The sequence below is a fragment of the Prionailurus viverrinus genome, chromosome F2 (genome assembly GCF_022837055.1).
Source record: "Prionailurus viverrinus isolate Anna chromosome F2, UM_Priviv_1.0, whole genome shotgun sequence".
Lineage (NCBI taxonomy): Eukaryota > Metazoa > Chordata > Mammalia > Carnivora > Felidae > Prionailurus > Prionailurus viverrinus.
The window spans coordinates 68,333,598-68,354,198 of NC_062578.1; the positions used below are offsets into that span (position 1 = coordinate 68,333,598).

Genomic DNA, 20,601 nt, shown 5'->3' on the forward strand with positions numbered 1-20,601 from the left:
TCTTACATCTCTTTATGAAACAATTAAAATTTGTAACTAGAATTATTTTAAAAATCCATTCCATTTAGATGAACCTAATTAAAAGTTGCACTGATATTCACTGGAGGTTGACAATTTGTAGCTGAAATTAGAAGCAAATCTATTTTGGTAAATTTGGAAGGAACGTTGGGTGCAAAAATAGATGTGAGTAAAATGACTTGGTAGAAAAGTTTGTTTTAAAACAAAGGCTTTTGTAGAATGCATTATTTATGGGACCTTACGTTCGGTTTTGGTTTTCTAGCATTTTAAAAGGCCTGAAATAATTCAGGAGCATAAAAATAGGAAAACAGCTGGTTGAGTTCTAGATTTGTTGAAAATGTAGATTTGAAGTAACAGTTCCTCTTTGTCTTAAAATTCTGTGAATTCAAAAAGAGTCTCAGAGAAAAGGCAAATTCATTATGATAACTTTAAAACATAAATTAAAATGGTGGCTCTCAAATTTTACCACACTTTGGAATCAGATCGCTGTTTCCCACCAGATCCAGTTGTCTGGTGGACGGCCTGAGAGCCTGCATTTCTAACAAGTTCCCAGGCAGGGCTCATGCACCTGGTCGGGCGACCACACTTTGAGAACTACTGCATTGGAGAAAACAAATTGTAATAAAAAGCAATCATAATTTTGTGAGGTAATTATAGACTAAAAGCTGGTTTCTTTGATACCTGCTACGTAAAAAATTTCTGTTGACTCATGTCTTCATACTTTTATAGGAATAGTAAAACCATAATGAAGACACTGAGAGACGTTATGATATTTGAAGTCCCTTCTGAGTCATTGTGATAAGATGAAATTATAGTAAATGTGGTCTATATTATATGGTAGAATGTGATCTTTTAGTAATATAGTTGTCTGAAAATCAGGAATCTGTGTGGGGGATACATTAGGGTAGTTCTCGTGTCCTCATCAACACTTGATGTGGGCAGTCTGTCTTCCTAATTTCAGCTATTCTAATAAATACGCACTGGTGTCTTATGGTGTTTCAGTTTGCACTTCTCTACTGACCAGTCATGCTGAATACTTTTTCATGAGCTTATCTGCCATGTACCTCTTTGGTGAAGGGTGTATCCGAATATTGTTCCCATTTGTTATGGCTTATTATTATTATTATTATTATTATCTGATACTGAGAATACATATACGTATTCTGAATACAGTTTTTTTTTTATGGGATATATGATTTGTGAGTATTTTCTCCCAGTCTGTGCTCTTAACAGATTATTTGGAAAAGCAGAAGTTTTAAATTTTTGTGATGTCCAATTTATCAATTTATTCTCACAATTTACAGATTGTGCTTTGGTGTATTTAAGACCTCTTTTCCTAACCCAAGATCTCAAGGTTTGGCTTCATAATTTTTTTCTAGAAGTTTTATGGTTTGGGTTTTACATTTAGATCTGTGACCCGTTCTGACTAAATTTCTGTATCTGGTTCAAGGTGTGAGATATGGATCAAAGATGTTTTGTTTTGCGTATGATAGCCAGTTGTATCAGCAGCTTATTGAAAAGATTATCCTTCACTGGATTGCCTCAGCTCCTTTGTCAAATCAGTTGTCCATATACGTCTGTATTTCTGGACTCTATTTTGTTCTATTGATCTGTTTGGACTACCACCCTATTTGGATTACTGGAGTTTTACAGTAAGTCTTGAAATTGGATAGGGTTGGGCCTCCAGCTTTGTCTTTTTCAAGTTGTTTTGGCTGTTCTAGGTCATTTGCATTTTCCATATGAATTTTAGAATCTTGTTTGTCAATTTCTACAAAAAAAAAAAAAGCCAGCAGAGATTTTGATTGGTACTGTATGCCCTGCAGCCTAAAAACTACTTGAAGGTTGTTAAGTGATGGGACAGTTAACAGGTTTCACCTCATGTTTCCTATCACTCTGCTCCTTCTTCCTTCTGTGATGTCTAGTATCTTGCAAACCATTATTTCTTTATTTTTAGTTGGAACGTTTTGGTTGTTTCAGGGAGGAGAATAAATTTGGTCCCTGTTACTCAATCTTGGCCAGAAATGGAAGTACTGTGGTAGGTTTTTGGTAAACAAGAGAGTAACCTCAGATTTGTTGCTGAGCATTGGGAACAACATGGAAGAAGGATTGGAGGGAGAAGAGATTGAAAAAGGAAGTCACTAAAGAAGCAAATCCATAATCTGAGGAAGAAATAATAAGGATTGAAATTAACACAGCTGGAGTTGGGAAGGGAGGAAAGGAGAGAATAGTGGACTTTGGTGGGCTGAATTGGTAGAACCTGGGGAGTAGTTAGGTGTGGAGGATGCTAGGAGGGGAGGGATCTATGGTAACTTCAGGGTTTGGGTTTTGCATGTGGTTCAGTTCACTGCGGTTGCCGAGACTGGTGCCTGGATGTGGAATGTGATTGACTAGAGCCTCCCATTTTAGAAATAGTAGCGTACTGTTACAGAACCAGTTAGTTACTCATTGAATATTAATAGTTCTTTATTTCTTACTTCGCAGTTCACTATAATTGTCATCCAGGAAAAGATATTGGTAGGTGATAATTCCCATTACAGAAGTAGTTTACTGTCCCCAACAGAGTTCTCTGAGCCGTTTCTAGTAGATTTAAGTGTTTACGGACCAATATTTCTTCAATATAGAGGAAAGAGGTTTTTGAAGATGGCAAGACAGAGGGGCGCCTGGATGGCTCAGTCGGTTAAGTAGGCTCGGGTCATGATCTTGGGATTCGTGAGTCCGAGCCTGGCATCGGGCTCTGTGCTGACAGCTCAGAGCCTGGAGCCTGCTTCGAATTCTGTGTCTCCTTCTCTGCCCCTACCCCACTTGCACTCTGTCTCTGTCTCAAAAACACATAGATGCGAAAAAAATTTAAGAAAGAAGACAAGACAGAAACAGTATTGGGAGTCACTACCAATTTAAGTCAGTTAAAATAAATAAAACATCTTAGAAATAATAAGGTGCACAATGGGAAAAAGAATTACTTTGTAACTTACAAGTTCCTCTTAAGAACCTGCTCTATGTGTATGTACGACTATACATATGGAATAGTTATTATAATACTTGTGGTAAATTATGATAGATTTATTTTCTGGAGCTGTCAGTAATTTAAGTTTTAACAGATTGATTTGCCATTGTTTTCATGAAATTAAACTTACTTATTTTTTGATTTGACTGTAGTTTGACACAGTGTTAGTCTAAAGTATACAGCAGAGTGACTTGGCAAGTTTTACATTATGCCATATTCACTACAGTTCAGATTTATTTTACTTTCCCAAAAACACAAGCATAGAAATTATCCTCCAGCAGACAGGATTATGACATACAGTTGTTCTCTTCTTTTGTGATTGTGGCTCTTATGCTTTCCTTAAATGTTTCTCAGGTCTTATGCTTTCCTTAAATCTGTTTCTCGGATGTCTTAGATCAACATTTGGGAGGTAAATTATGAAGATATGCAGTTCCTATCATAGGTTTGTAATCCAATAAACTTATCAACAAATCTCCTCCAACTTATTTTTATATTTTTGGGAGACTTAATTTCTATTTAATTAAAGTGTTTTTAGCAACTTTCTATTTTATTTTTGTTTTTGTTTTTTTTTTTAATTTTTTTTTTCAACGTTTATTTATTTTTGGGACAGAGAGAGACAGAGCATGAACGGGGGAGGGGCAGAGAGAGAGGGAGACACAGAATCAGAAACAGGCTCCAGGCTCCGAGCCATCAGCCCAGAGCCCGATGCGGGGCTCGAACTCACGGACCGCAAGATCGTGACCTGGCTGAAGTCGGACACTTAACCGACTGCGCCACCCAGGCGCCCCTCAACTTTCTATTTTAAAGTAGACTCCCCATTTGTAATTTTTTTTTTCCTGGTATAAATTTATTTAAAATGAGTATAGAGATAGGCTGGTCTAAGGCAGTTGCTATCCATGTGTAAGCAAAAAGATCATTAACCTTTTTTTGAGTCGCGATCTCATATTTATGAGCTTATTTGATATTTTTGTTCTTGATCACTCTAGTTCCTTTTCATACCCCCCCACACTTTTTTTTAAATTATGGTGACTTCCCTGCTAAAGTAGGGATGCTTTTTAATCTAACAAGCGTAGATCTTAGGAAGACATTTGACACAGAGTCTTACAACGTGTAGAAATGGGTTATGCCCAAAGGGTGATGATTCTTGAGATAGGAGAATGGATTCAGTTGTTTAATAGACCCCAGTTTGAATGTTCCCTCTACAGCTCATTGGCTATATAACCTTGGTTCAGGGTACTTACCCTCTCTGAGCCCATTTTTGTTGTTCCATCAAATGGGGATAATGGTAGTGTCTTCTTCACAGACTTACAAAGTTTGAATGAAATTGCTTAGCATGGTGTCTAGCACATAGTGCTCAATAAATGTTAGCTGTGATTTAATTTCTTGAAAGAACTGATAATCCACCCATGATCACAGGGGTACACATGTAATGAGTATTGTTACAGCCTTCATTTGTTCATCCATGGCTGTACTTGTTTTTAATTCTGGAATACATCTATAAAAGGGACACGAGCAAATAAAGCATGTTGAGATAAAGGCCGGCCAACTTGATGATCATTATTTATTCTGGAGAAGCAAAGGCTCACAGGTAGGAAATATTTCATAGCCATCTTCAGATCTTTGAAACACTGTGATCTGAAAGAGTTGACTGTTTTTGTGTGGCTCACTACATAGCTCTTCTGCAGCTCCGCAGTTGAGGACCAGGGTTCAAGTCCTACTTCTGCTATTGAGGCGTGATTTAGGTGGAATCTCTTAACCTCCCTGAGCCTCAGTTTCCTCAACCATATGACACCGAGAGTAAAATCACTCTGTATGGATGGAGGTTATGAGGTGTAAATAAGTTAATGTGTGTGAAAGAGTAATTCACATTTATTGTTGTCATTGCCTAGAATTGTTTTAGGGCGATGATTAATCAGCTCTCTCTTTGGAAGGGCTCTAATAATTAGAGGAGTTTGGCAGAGAACAAGCTTTCCCACCACACCTAGAGCCAAACAAAGGCATAATAGTCATATCGGGGCTTTTTAGGAATTTTTGCATGGAGTGGAAGTTTGTATAAGCTGTTTGAGAAAAGTTACAATGTTTACCTTGTTTGCTGCTCTGTCCAGGGCACCTAACACAGTGCCAGGCACATGGTCTGTGCTTGGTAAATATTTGTCCGATGAGTGAATGGAAGTTCCCCTCTAACACCCAAATTGTATTCTTCTTTAGCATCTCTCCTTTCTTGTTTTTAATATGTTCATGATGTTTCCCAGATAAATTTGTTTGCCTTAGATTCCGTTGTCCTTTTTAAAAGAAGGTACCTTATACATAGAATATTAACACGGAGTGGAAATACTTCCTCATTACGGTGGTTGCTCCTGGGGAGGGAGTTTGGGAATTGGAGACACCACATCATTAGACTATTGGAATTTTTCAGCCGTGTGCTTAATTAATTTCTCAACCGTATGCTTTATTAATTTTAAAAAGTGGATGAGATGACTCCATGATTTAATCGGTACTTGCCAAAAAAATAAAATAAAATAAATGAGCAATCGATACTTGCTTAAGTGAAATAGAAGATTTGTATTGGGGCATATTGCAAAGTACACTCAGTTAACAGCAAAGTAGACTGCATTTATTAAGAGTCTGCAGTGTTTAAGACAGCCTGTTGGGTGCTTTATCTATGTTCTCATTTAATTTCCTCAATAGTCACATGAGGTTTAAGCCCACTTCCTTTTGTCTTTGCTGCCACGAGTTCATGCCATCACTTTGGTGTTGAACCAGGTTAAAGCCAGTATCTGTTCCTTAAGCCTCCTGGGATCGTCACATTTTAGCTAGAATTTGGTCACAGCCGAGGACTTGAAGACCAGGGAGAGATGGCAGTCATTGAAATTATGTTGGTTGGAAACGCTGCTGTAACTATTGCTTGCTGCCTTGAATTGACTTGTTTCTTTCCAGTCTGTGAGAAGATTAGATAGGAAGAAATGGGCAAGAAGGGTATAGAAAAAGGGTTTAAGTCATAGAAAAGACAGATTTGACCTTGAAGACTCAAGGGCCTTGTAATAGGTAGCCAAAAAAGGCCAGTGGGCATGTTTTAAAATGGTAGATAGTCATCACCTGACATTCATAGTGCTTTTGATGACTGGTAGAGACCAGATTGTATCCAGAGACCAATTTCTATGATTTTGTGAACTTAATCCTTCATAGAATTTATTTGAAGCCATATTTTGAGTTATACCTTTACCATGGTGGTTTAATATTAACTATGTGTTCTAAGGAAATACCTGTCTATATAATGAAGCATGGTCTCCATTCCTCTGAGGTAGAACTATTTAAGTTAATTTCACTTTCTCTCTCTCTCTCTCTCTCTCTTTCTCTCTCTCTCTCTCTCTCACACACACACACACACACACACACACACACACACACACACAAGAAAGTAATGTTTAGGAGAATTCCTTTAGCTAGAGAACCAATTATTTATTACTCCATGACTTTTGCATGAGCGTATTATTTATTTCTGTGTGGCAGTTCAGACCCTTGTCGCGTGTGCCTTCTATGCTAACTTTAACTTGGACCTGAGGTCAGTTCCTAACTCCGCCATTTGTTAACTGTGTGACCCAGGGCAAATGAGTTAACCTCTAGGGGTATCAGTTTCCTTATCAAATTACATTTAATGACACCTAATTCATTGTTGCAACAAAGGATAGAATGAGTAGTATGTTCAAAGGGCCTGGCACATTGTCGGTGCTCCGCGAAGATTTATGTGTTCCTTCTTTTAATCTCTGTCATGCTCCTCTTCTGGTCTGAGCATTTAAACTTGAAGTCAGCCTCTGTGGAAAGGGGTGAGAGGCGTGTTTAGGCGCTGCTTCAGTCTGTGAACCTCTGGTGCACACTTAACTCGCCTCTCAAGGTATGACACATTTATCCCCTCACCTGTTGAACCTTTTCCTACCTTCTGTGGGCAGGGTTAGGTGCTCCTTGCTTGAAACCACCCCGCCCCCTCACCTGGCATATAGTAAGTACTGAAGCATATATTATTAGGCAAATGAGTTTCTGGACATTAGTTGGCATGGGGAGGTTTACAGAGCTTCTCTCATTGAGCATCATAGTTTTGTGGGTTCAGCTTAGTGCTTTGGTGTCAAGTTGGTAAAAACAGCCAAGAGAGTTTAAGGAGGTGACCTTCACTTGATAACTTACGGTTCTAAGGGTAGAATGCTTTCAGCATTGAGACTGATTACATTTGCAGAGTAGTTCCCATTCTGCAGTAATTTTAACAGCAGATATTTTGTTTGCGCTTACTGTGAGCCAGGCCCCGTGCTGATCGTTTTGTCTGTTTTCTCCTTTAGTCTTCATATCAGCTTTATGAGTTAGATATGGTTATTGTACCCATTATACAGAAGAGGAAACTGATCTAGTGACTAACCAAAGACCACATAGCTAGCAAGTAATATAGCCTAGATTTGAATGTAAGCTGACTCCAGAGCTGGCTTTTTGAGTTTACCATATTATTGTAACTCAATATTGTCACTGTATTATTAATCCCTCTTCTGTATTATTGACAAGAAAATTGTATAGATAAGTAAAGAGGATTATGAAGGTCAATGTTTCTTAAAGATTTCCCCCGTATTCACTGTGTTTCTAGTTGGCAGACCACTTCATGCCATACACTGTTACATTCTCCACCATTACTTCTGGTGGGAGGCAGTTACAGAATGTGGATTCGGTTTTAACTTTTCCTCCACACTAATATCTGTGGGGAGGAATAATTATGGCTAAAGTACAGTGTAGTGAGGAGTAACAAGTTTCTATTAAATATTGCTCAAGCAGTGAGTAAGTCATTAAATTTGACTCCTGATGAATATATAATGATTGCTTAATACTAGGCTGCCAGGAAAAACACACACACACACCCACTCATAGAGGTAGGTGTGTATGTAGATATATGTTGCTAGATATGGTTGGAGCTATATTTTAAGGGAGGAAAGGGTGTGTGTGTGTGTGTGTGTGTGTGTGTGTGTGTGTGTAGAGAGGGAAAGGTATGGTTTATATCATCCTTTATTTGAGTTCACCCAGAAAGAAGAAATTTCTTGTTTATAAAATATAGGCAAATCACTGAAGAGATTAGGAAGATATATCTCTGTTTCAGAAAGTAAACTCTTTCCATTCCTTGGCCCATCTGGTCTAGGAAAGTTAAAGGACAATCAGGCAATTCCCCTGCCCCATTTTCTTTCCTGCTCCTTGCCAAAATGGACACATGTACTCGATGGCATTGAATATTTATCAGATCCTTCTGAGTGTGTGATTCATGTTGAATTGGAGTCAGCAACCCCATAAGAACACTAAATGGCTGCTTTGTCTTAGTCTGGCATTTTATTGATAAAGTGCATGGAGTTGAATGTAATCAACTCTATGTAATTGGTATTGTTCCTGTTCAAAAATGCTTGCGCATGACTTTGTAGGGGGGAAAGAACACCCGATTCTGCAATTTTTATTTATTTAGGACAAAATTTCAGGAAACAACTTAGCCAGGGGCAAAACTATACATTTGAATCAGGAACAAAAAGTTGAAAAGGTTAAGTAGGTGAAATTTGTCTTGGGCGTGCCCCCTAACACACACACATTCACATGTGTCCTAGTTGTAAAAGTAGAGAAGTTTTATGGACCTATAAGACATAAAGCATTTAGTCCTATTCTGGAGATTAGGGAGGATTCTGGAAAGGGATCTGTGGCTGAGATCATAGAGAACAGCAGAGCAAAGCGAAGAGACATCTGGTAGTGTAGAGAGGTAATACAAAGATGTGTATGGACATGCTAGGGGAAAGAGGAGGGAGAATGTCCTCTTTTTCATGTCTGTTTCACTGAAGGCAGTTCTCCTGAGGACCGGAAGGGTGGTAAGAGAACTTGGCTCTAGGTGCTGTGTGCTCAGCCGCTTCAGCTGTTGCCCAAACCTCAGGGCTTGGGCCTAGGGGAAGAGAGTTTATTTCTCTCCGTACATACATGCCTTAGGCTGCAGTTACAGGCAGCGTGGCTAGGGAGGGGCCTTATTTAGAAAGTTGGTCAGAGGTGATACCTTCCATGCTTGCCAAAATGGTCACTGGTCTGGAATGAGAGCTTGAGGTCCATGCCCACTGGACTTGGGGAAGCCAAGGTAAAGAATCTTCAGCTTCCCCATTTCTAGCCATTTGCCTAAAATGGCACTATATTGAGCAAATAAGGTGTGAACAGACCCTCACCAATCTTGGAACTCACCCTGGATAATAAACTCTTAGGAGTCCACACTGTGCTACGGAACAATTCCTGTATTGCTGCAGGCTTATTACCTGCATCTTTGGTCCTAAATAGGGGACTTGGCATTTGTCTTACGTGAATCTACATTTGTAAAAATAGCTACTTTGTCACCTCCCTTCCATTCCTTTTCTCAGATCTATTTCTTCTCATTTTGCCCTGGTCTTTCACAGTCAAGCAACTGGCATTGACTGTTACTGTTCTGCTTTTATAACTTGTTCCTGCCATCACCTTCCTCTCATTGAAGCCTCATGAATTTTGTTTTAAGTTGAAGCGATTGCAACACGAAATCACCCACTTCTGCTTAGTGTGTTCTACAGATCGTGTAACTTTAATGCCTATTCGACACTTCAAACGGAATAGTAATAGTTATAATATTGCTGTTAGTGCATTTTGACATTGAGTAACAGATGACGTGTCTAATGAATAGCGCGGCTGCTTAGATTGCATAATTATAGGTTTGTTTGACTTTAGGAAAATCATATGCAGGCCAACTGCATCCATTCAGAGACTTTTTGTACTATAAAAATATCAGAGTGCTTCAGTGTAAAAGAAGCCCTCCTTCAGTGACTATCATTTTTGATTTTTCTAAGGTTTGCCACTGAACAGGAAAAAGAAAAATCAAAGAAAACCCATCTTTTTAAAACGGGTTTACTTCTGTGGCTCTCTCTGGTCTAAATAACATTTTAAAAGTTCTTCCAGTGTTTGGGATGGTGCTGACCAGGATCTCGGGGTGTAGACACGCAGATTTGTAGGAGGATATCCCCAGTACTGGCATACTTACAGAAACAGTTATCACTTTATAATGTAAATCAAAGATTATCTGTGCCCTCTGGACTTGATTTGCCGGGGTGGGGTGGGGGGATATATTTCAGCTAGTTATTGTGCTAACTTCTTGGAACAGTTCCCTAATTAGCGTGCCAGATGTGTTTGTTATACGGGATCCGTGGACTCACCAAGCTCTCTCCATGAGACTTCCCTGTGTATTTATTGGCTTATAAATGAATGTCCAAGTGTATCACCTATGTATGTTCATTTTATTAATAACAAGCAAGGCTTGATTATAATAAATAAATGCTTACTGAATGGCACATTGAAGAAATGTAAATATTCCTAGACTCCCCAGACCCCGTTTGGCGGGGGGAAGGCAGTCAGAGGCGTAGGTGATAGAAATGGTTTGCCACAGGCTCTGCTCAGAAGTATCTCTGCAACACGAAGACTCCAGGACTTTTCCCTCCCTTCCCCTTGAGCATTGCTTCGCTGCTGTGCTTGCCTGGCTGCTGCTTCCGTGTCTCTTGCTGCTGCTGCTGCTTTTGACCTCATGCAGGTTTGATTTCTTAGCAGCTGGAGTCCATTTCCTTATCTCCTAGCATTTGGCGGGTGACTTGGTTGCGCTCCCAGCCTCTCCAACTGGCCTTGCTGATGTGCAAGGTCACTCTCTTCACCGACATGAAAACTTAGTAATCTTCTAAAAGGGAACAATCATTTTCTTTCTGTTATCGGTTTCGTCTATGTTAAGGAACTCCGATAGCATTTGAGTGGCATAGCCAGTGCCTTACTTAGAATGGATCAGGGGCTGAGATGAAGCTTGGGGCCAGGACTTCGTCCCCACCGACGGCTTGTTCCCTGGATAGTCACGGAGGAGGACTTGGAGGTGCTTCCTTCTCCTCCTGTTTAAGCACCTGTTAGCACAGATGGGCGAGCGCACAGACTTCGCCACCGGGAAGCCTGAGTTGGCCGCCTAGCTGTGCGCTCACTACCTTCATGGTGCTGAGCAAGCTTCTTCCGCTGCTCAGTTTTTCGCTTTTCTCATGTGTAAGGTACATATAAAAAAGTTGTTGTAAGGTTTACTGTAAATGGTGTGCTCAGTATAGTCTTGGCACATAATAAAGTGCTTACTAATTGTTAGCTACAGCTATTATTATTACGTATTTTTTTCATCGTTTGTTACTGCTTTCCATGCTTTATCATCCTCACCGATCTCTTGTAATGCCAGGCTTTTGTGGTACAGTAATAATTTCCTCTCCGAGATTGTCATTCAGTACATTTTAACATGATTTGTGTGCTTCTCCCCTCCTCGCCCGCCTACCTTGCCTCCACGTGTTGGTGCCAGTCTTTTTCCGATGGAAGTCACAATGAAAATATAATAGGCAAAGCAGTTGATATCATGTGTCGTCTTTACATTTTATTTTTTGAATATTTCTTTTGAGAGAGAGAATGTGTGTGTGGGAGGAGGGGCAGAGAGAGAGGGAGACAGAGAACCCCACGCAGGCTCCGAGCTGTCGGCGTAGAGCCCAACGCAGGGCTCAGTCTCACAAACCATGAGATGGTGACCTGAGCTGAAATCAAGAGTCAACACTTAACTGACTGAGCCACCCAGATGTCCCTCTTCCTTACATTTTAATTCAATACAATATCTGAGGCAGGACAATTCACAGTTTGGCGAAATTTTAATTTTCAAATTTATTAACGGCATGTGAGAACATTGATGGAAGAGGCGCTATAATTCTTTATTGGATCCCAGGATCATTAAGGCATCGTTCTTGCGGTCAAATGGGTTCCACTGTGTTTGGAGAGACAAACGCATGTAAGAAAACAAGATTGTTTGTGATTAAAAGTACCAAAGTATCAAGTATAGTTGTTAAGAGAAATTAAGTGAAGGAGGAGATCCTCCTAGGCTGGTATGGTTTAGAAGCAGGTAGGGCAGGGGCGCCTGGATGGCTCAGTCATTTAAGCGCCCAACTTCGACTCAGGTCATGATCTCACAGCTTGTGAGTTCGAGCCCCAAGTCGGGCTCTGTGCTGACAGCTCAGAGCCTGGAGCCTGCTTCAGATTCTGTGTCTCCCTCTCTCTCTGCCTCTCCCCCACTAGTTCTCTCTCTCTCTCTCTCTCTCTCTCTCTCTCTCTCTCTCAAAAAATAAACAAACGTTAAAAAAAAGGGGGTGTCTCCCGGGTGGCTCAGTCAGTTAAGGGGCCAACTTCAGCTCAGGTCATGGTCTCGCGGTCCATGAGTTCGAGCCCCACGTCCGGCTCTGTGCTGACAGCTCAGAGCCTGCTTCTGTTTCAGTGTCTCCCTCTCTCTCTGCCCCTCTCCCATTCGCACTCTGTCTCTCTCTCTCTGCCTTTCAAAAATGAATAAATGCTAAAAATTAAACAAAAAAAAAAGCAGGTAGGGCTTGAGTTCATCCCTTGAAGGATGTGTAGGATTTAGTTTGGTGTAGATTTTCAGGACTTTCCTGTAGGCTGGGGAAATCTTGATAGTGGGAAGATATATTGTGTAGTAAAAGAGCAGGCTGTCCACATACCCACCCCAGCCCACGCCCACTCTTTAGACAACAGCCAGCCCCGAGTGTCCTTGGTCATTCCCAGTTCCTCTTGAATCCTTTGGGGGATTTATTTTGGCCTGTTTGCCTTTTTCATGCAACACTGTGCTCTTTCCTCACGTTGATTCTTTCGTAGGGCAGGACACAGGTTCCCTGTGCCGTTTCTGAAACGTGAATACATATCACAGTGTTAAAAGAGATTATTATCGCAGTTGGGAAATAAAGGTTAACAAGAAGAACACGAAAGAATCCTAAAGATTGCTACTTGACGGGGATGCCCTCCTGGCCTTTCTTCCGGATTTCTTTTGCCAAGGGGCCTCCTTCTAGGTCTTAGGTCTCTGGTCTACAGCCCTTTTTGTGGCTCTGCAGCGGCCCCAGACACTGCCTTTAGCCCGAAGTTAGCGGACTGGGCACTGGGCGTCACCTTCAGGTGGAGTGTGATTCTCAGTTCCTCTCCGACTGGCTTTCTGATCTTTTCTGGTGTTTTCCCTCTCTTGCCTCAGGCTGCACTATTCATCACTTAGGTTCTTCTGCTCGTCCCAACATTCTTTGAGCCCTGGAGCCTTAGGTGAGGCTGCAGGAAGCCACAGATGGCCTCCAAAGATTCTTCCCTCAGGCTTCATGCCGTCCAACCCCGACCCAGCAGCTATCACTCGTTTTCTCCTTTGTGGGGAAGGTTTCCTTGGCCTTATATCTGAGATTGCCATCTGGTTCAAGTCTGGCTAGCATCTGTGGGACCTTGATAATGAAAACTGTGATCCCATTTATTTTATTTTGCAAACTCTTTCATAGCATTTTTAATGTCAAAGGCACATTTTTACTTGCTTTCTAAAATAAAGTCATTTAGTCCCAGAGGGAGATTGCTAACGGTGTATTGAATTCCACTGATTAACCAGACGCAGTAAAATGCCTGCCTTATATAAGTCACAAACCAAACAGTTGTTGTCTGCATAGCACCGGATCCATGTTGGTACCAGCAACACCTCAACAGCTTGTCTCCCTTGTTAACATGTGGACATTTCACAACACTGACCTGTGAGTGACAGTCTAACAGTTTTATTTGGAATATGACTTGAGTCCTTTCTCATACACCATTTTGTTAAAAATGTATTTAATTTGGGGAACGTAAATACAGGTTTTTCTTACATAAACATTGCCCCTTCCCCTTCCTCAAAAACAAACGAAAACCCCTGTAATGAGATACGCGTACAGATACAGTGTGGATTCTGGGTGTTAACAAGCTAGGAGGCATTCTACCAGAAGCAGGTTCATCCAGGAGACTCTTTCTAAAATGTGCTCATCACTGACTACTGTAAGATCAAAACACCACTTTAAAGTCTAGGAAAATCACTTTCAAAAGCCAAGATGTAAGTGCGTTTTCCGTTATTTCATGACTTTGGGATGATCTGTCACATTGTTCTTCCGAGTAGACAAGAAATACTGACATTTGTGTGAGCTAAGGTATGTGAATGGACTATGGGCATTCCCAAATGTGATTGCGTAAGTTAGTTTTACTTTCTTTTTGTTCAGCTCTTTTAATGTTAACATTTGCATTATTTCACGCTCTTGATCTTTTCCTGATCTATTAAATTGTATGTTTAGAGGTTGGCGGGAAAAATACATTTAAAAGCACTTAAGAACATTATCCCGCTTTTCCGGTGTTCCAGTCACTCTTCATAGTCTCTTGTTGCATCAGGTATCTTATCAACAGAGTAAGCATAGTTGTTTCATATTCTGACTAGTAGAATTCCAGTAACTGGTAGAATATTCCAGTCTCTGAAACATTTGTGGATCTGTTTCTGCTGATTCTTACTCTTGGTGTCTTGTTTTCTTGTGTTTGTAAGGTTTTTTGTTGTTTCACCTTTTCCCCCTGTGATCTGCTCATTCTCCTTCGTAATTACTTGCAGGGATTATTTGAGACCTAGGATTAAAATGTCTCCTCCAGAGGGGAGTACCTGTGGGTGCTTTCGGGGTGAGACCACCTCACGCCAAGATCAGAGCTTAGGTTCCCCAGGGCAGCCTAGGCTGCAGAACCAGGAGAACTGGCTTGTGGTCACACTTTTTAAGAAACAGGTTTGTTGTCTCTCCCTCTTACCTCTGTCCTGCTCAGTGGCTAAGGCCAGCCTTGCCACAGCCCGGAAGAACAGGGTGGCATTACCTCTGGTTCCTCTATTCCAAGGAGTAGAGACCCAGCTGCCTGGGGGCAAGCTATGCAACTTTGGCGTTCTGTGCTCTGCTTTTCTTTTTCCGTTTTCTTTAGATTTTGCCTGATTGTTTCTATCTTGTGACTCTTGTTTTTAAGAATTCTCCCTCCCTCCCTCCCCTTCCTTCCTTCCTTCCTTCCTTCCTTCCTTCCTTCCACCCTCCTTCCTTCTTGTTTTACCTGAGTGTTTTTGTGGTTTTCAGTAGAATTGGTCCACATAACCTAACCTACTAGAAATGAAAATCTTTCTTATTTGATCTTTAATAATCCCGTGAGGTTCATTTGCAGATACATGACTGGGCTGCTTTAACCAAAAAGGAAACTGAGGCTGAGCGAAGTGTCGTGGTTGGTTTAAGATCATACAACTAAGTGGCACAATCTTAGGAACTCCTAGGTCTGAGTCTGCTTTTTTTTCCACTCCAACTTTTGAGCCTTCTTCTACAGAGTATATTCTTAGAATTTTGAGTGAAACAGATATATGTTAAGGAGGTCTTCAGACAACATGTACAACCTTTTACAAAATTGCTTAGATGATAATAATTAGATTGGAGCAACTTTTTCAGAAATGACATTTTAAATTGAAAACAATAATTGCTTTCTTTTTCTTTCAGCTGAAGTGAGTAGTGAATACAGTATGGACAAGGCAATGGTTGAATTGGCCATGATGGATCGGGAACTAAGCCATTACGTAAAGGCTGTTCAGTCTGCGATAAATCATGTAAGTTTATACTATTCACCTGGTAATACTTGGTTACAATTCATTGACCTGAAAACAGAAACACAAAATCAAAATTTCCTCCATCCTTTCATATGTCCCTAGCATTACTGTAGCAGCTGTTAATTTCTTTTTAATTAAGTAGTTTATAGAAAAGGAATCGGAAGTGTTTTCCCAGCTAGGCCACCTAGGTTTAATTAGAATATTATGCCTGGGGCGCCTGGGTGGCTCAGTCTGCTCAGGTCATGATCTCACAGTTTGTGAGTTCGAGCCCCACGTTGGGGTCTGTGCTGACAGCTCAGACCCTGAGCCTGCTTCAGATTCTGTGTCTCCCTCTCTCTTTCTACCCTTTCCCCACTCATGTTGTGTCTCTCTCTCTCTCTCAAAAAAAAAAAAAAAAAAAATTAAAATAAACATTAAAACATTTTTTTCACATTAGAATATTATGCATTTTTTTGGTCTTGAAATCTTCAGTGTAAGCCTACTTTGAACGTGAGTAGATTTTTATAAAATCTAAAAACTGCATAGAATGTGTTTTTATTGTTACGTTTACTTCCGCACACGGTTTAGACCAGGCTTAGTTACTCCTTCTCTAGCTTTACCTAATATGCAGCTATTGTCAAATTCATAGGATCAGATAATATAGGAGAATTCTAGAGCGAGTTTAAAAATAAAGAAGGCTGACATTTTGGTTTTTCCAGGAGCCAAACTTATCTTTGTTGACTCCAGCTGTCACAGGAACACCACATAAGGCAGTTAAGGTGGGAACATAGCAACATCCGTTTCAGCAGTACCGGGTTGAGTAAGAAATGAGCAATATGATTGCAGTAATATTTCTGAGAAGTCCTTTGTCCTCTGAGCAGTGGAAACTCCCCTTTGAACTGATTTCAGATACCTGTGTAATAGGGTATCTGGTACTTCTGGTTTCTTTATTTGCCTTTTCTTACTTCTATCTATGGGAAAATTCCAAAAATCAAATATTTTATAAGACTGGCTACTATTCAGTGGAAGATACGTTTTTGAAAATAGTTTATTACTTAAGCCATAATTAAATGAGCATTGCATAGTTATATGTTCATAGTTCTATGAAGTTTTTAAAAAATTAAAAAAAAAATTTTAATGGTTAGTATTTAAGTGTAGTATTTGTGACTTAAGAATATCTGCTTTGTATCCAAGAAGTAGTAAACTCATTCATCTTGTAAAAGTATGATGTTTCTTACCATTGTCGCTATGAGTACTGGGACTGGGAGTATTCCTTCCATAGGAAAATATGAAAGTGACATCACGTTGGGGCATTTGAAACTGGATAACAAAAAGCGCTTATTAGACCAGAGGTTTTCAACTCTAGCTGACCCTCAGAACCAGCCCGTTCCTATTCTAATGAGATTCTGATTTCATTTCTGGAGCAGGATTGGGGCACCAGTATATTTAAAAAAAAACTCATTCTAATATGTATTCAGGGTTGGAGAACACTGACTTAAAAGAACAAGGCTGACTTTATAGACTAAATATATTTTCAACCAAGATCAGGGTTAGGCCTATTATATGGATCAATTCTGCTTTGACCCTTACATTCAGTGGAGGTTATTTGATCGGCCTTTCTATCTTTAACTTGGCTGTTGTGCAAATGTAATAGCACAGGGTACAGTATAGATAAGAAAATAGATTTGGGCAGTTAAAGAACTTAATGTGATTTTTTTCTCTGTTAAACTCTAGGATTCACAGATGTTTAAGGTGTTTTATGTAAAGAATTGACCTCTTCCTCCTTCATAAAGCCAAGTCACTCATTAAAAAAAAAAAAAAAAGACAAGAAGAACGAAAAAAAGAAAAGAAACCTTCACCAATATTCATTCAGTAGTTAACAGCATTTCTTTTTTCTTGAGACGCTACCCTATTATCCCCACCCTACTAAACAGGAAAGATTATACTTTGAGTTTTACCCTACTTTCCAGCCCTAACCTTCCACTAGATTTTGGAGCAACTTGGATTTAGTGATTCTGGTCTTTCATTAGCGGAGAAAACATGTTTTGTGTCTTTTTCTGATGCAAAGTGGTGCCCTCCACGTAAGTGTGATACAAGACCAAGAATCGCAAATCATATTTATGAGGTTTCTCTGACCTGAAACCATGTGGGGGCATAGCGGGAGATATGACCATTATTATTTTGAGGGAAATACTTTACACTTTATATATAAGCTGCGTACTCCTTACATACTTGAAGTTATGGACATTGCTCTTTCACTGCTTTTTTTGGCAAGGAGTAAAGAGTGAGCAGCACTTTGAGAGGGGCCAGAGTGGTGTGGCTCTTTGGGAATAGCAGTGGTCTAGGGATCAGAGACTCTTCCATCCATAGTTCTTCCATTTGCTAAGTTAGATCCTGAGTCAAGAAAGTTAACCTTTAGGAACCTCATGCTCTTCATCTATACAATTCTTGGCCTGCCTATTTCATAAGATTATTGTGTGAATCAGATTAGAGACTATGTGTCAAACCTTTGACATTCATAAAATTTGATGGAGACGTAAGATACTGGGTTTGTGCAAACTCAGATGTCCAAACATTCGTTTAAAAGGTGGAACAAGATCTTAAAGGCAAGTCGTGTTTCCATCGCTACATTTGCCAGAATTGCGATCCACCCGCTGGTCTTTCTGTTTGTGAATTTTCATACAGTTCTAGAAATTTAAAAAAATGTCTTTACATCATCACAGAGTATTAGAGTTTATTGTTTAAATAGATGTCTCTCTCCTACTCTCACCTTCACAGGATTCTGAAGGTCATACACCTCTGAAAAGGTGTCAGAAAGTTTACTTTGGAACCTTTCAGGTGTGGATCCATTTGCCAGCAGTCTCTGGGAAGTCCCTTTGGCACACAGCAGAAGCTCTCAGATTGCATTTCTTTGTCCTTGGAGAAAATAGAGCTCCTATGATCTACAATGCCTGAAGATGTTATTTAGAATCAGTATTTATTTCAGAGCTCTGAAACTTAAAAAAAAAAAAAAAAAAAAAAAAAAAAAAAAAAAAAAAGACTTTGTCCCAGCTGGTTTATAGAGGGAATATTATGCAGTGATCCCTAAAAAAAATTTCACAGTCTGTAAGTCATTCATTAAAACTTTCGGGATAAATGGGTATATCGTCTAGCTGTCACAGCTCTTTAAAACATTCATGTCAAACCACAGAAAGTTGTGCATGAACTTTTGGGAGACTTTCAGTCGTGAACCACACACGTGATGAAAGCTCTTTGAAACCTGTAAAACGGGACATAGACACTCATGGCACCGTTAACTTCTTTTACCGCTGTGACGGCCAGGGGAAAACTTCCCTCGGTTTCATGTCGAGGACAGTGATGTTCTGAACATTATGCTTTTGATGACCTCATGTTTCTTCCCTTGATTTCTAAGCTTTTATTATTTGAGTATATTGAAGTATATTATTCTCATTGTTCTCAGAAATGGGTTTCTTGTTTTCAAACATTCGTTGAATAAATACTTACCGAGCACCTATGTGCCAGGCAGTTCTAGGTGCAACAAGTTAGGTCAGTCACCAAAGCCCACATGCCCACCACCTTCAGGATGTCTGAAGTCTAGAGAGAGGGACACGTGTTTGACAAAGAGCAATACAAATCTTATTAGTGACTGGTGCTGTATACAACAAAGGGAAAATAAAGTGTTCAAGGAGAGTTCATAACTCAGGGGGCATAATACTGCTGAGTGGTTGGAGAACTCCTTCCTCAGGAAGTGGTATTTAATGTAAGATGAAGGTCAAGCGAGCCTCAGCATGGGGATCGTGATGTATAGCTTCTCTGTCTTTGCCACTTCTACATGAAATGGAAGCATCTTTTTACTGGCTGTGTCAATGTCAAGAGTTTCAGACAATTTGAGAAATGAGGCCAGAGAAAGCCTACTGCTTTATATAGAAAGTTTAAAGTATGTAGAGTAGTGGTGTAACATACGTAAGGCTGGCCAGTGATTGATTCATCCACAGACAGGGGTGCCTACTATGAGCCAGGAACTGTGAGTAGTCATTCAAGTCATGGCAGCAGTTGATTTAAGAATAATTTTGTTTCCGCTCTTCTGCTTCTCCGGCCATTTGACTAGTCGAGCAGGGGTCATCCCTCCCAAAGAGAAACGGTGAATTGGTTTTGAACAAACGCTGGTAATACTGTGCATCTCTGTACTGTGTATTTCAGTGCTTATGTGATTCTTTTAAATTAAACCTGTAGTCCCATCTTGGGGATTCAGATTCTAGAGGGTGGGAACCAGTTTAGTTCAAGAAATCTTCAGGTCCATTTTTCAGGTGTGTGTTTTTTCAAATAAGATGCTAGAGTCCAGCCACTGTCGTGGGGGTGATCCTTGCAACTTTCTAACCTTAATTCTTCTGGAGAAAAAGGATGGGCATCACGAAGCTGAATGATAAACATCCTAACAGGCTCAGATGAGTTACTCACATTATTAGCAGTCACAGATTAAAATACACATCCGCTGTTCTTTTCAATGAGCAATCCAGTCCTAGAAGCTTAGCGGACATGCACATTACACTTTGGTGTTTATGTTTTTGTCGTGATGCTTCATTGTGTAATGTTACTTGAACAGACTTTCACTCTTTGTCTGATTTTACCTGTATGTTGTTCTTTTAGTGTGCTGCTTCCACATGTTGTAAACTAATATGGTGAGAGTCAAAAGGGTAGAAAGACACCTCATGTAAGCTGTTGAAACTAACACAATCTTAGATATAATAAAAGAACAAGGTGGGTCAAAGGTATAGCTTCCCTCAGCCTTGTTATTATGCAACTACATGATTTAGAATGTTTTTTGACATATCACTTCCCTATGCCTTCTCACCCTTCACCTTTCATCAGTTTGTAAGCTTTGCCTTTTGTAGATCTTATTTTCAAGTTACCTTAACATCCACTACTTTGACGTGAAATCTTACGAGGTATCTTACAACTTGAGAGTTGCCGTTTCAGTTTCACCAGATTTGGGGAGCATTCCCCACTTGCAAAGTGAATGTTTCATAGCGCCTGAAGGAAGTTTCGGGCCAGAGGATGTAATTTATTAGCTCTGACCATCTACCGACCG

At 40.1% G+C, this 20,601-nt stretch overlaps 1 protein-coding gene across 2 annotated transcripts in view; it reads left to right on the forward strand.

Annotated features, from left to right (window-relative positions):
* The window catches only part of NSMCE2 (NSE2 (MMS21) homolog, SMC5-SMC6 complex SUMO ligase), a 216,756-nt gene that overhangs the window by 23,668 nt on the left and 172,487 nt on the right, over window positions 1-20,601 (forward strand). For both annotated transcript variants that reach the window (XM_047841705.1, XM_047841706.1), the window contains exon 3: window positions 15,427-15,533. In XM_047841705.1, the coding sequence (XP_047697661.1) occupies window positions 15,427-15,533 (107 nt within the window). The remainder of the gene's footprint in view (window positions 1-15,426; window positions 15,534-20,601) is intronic.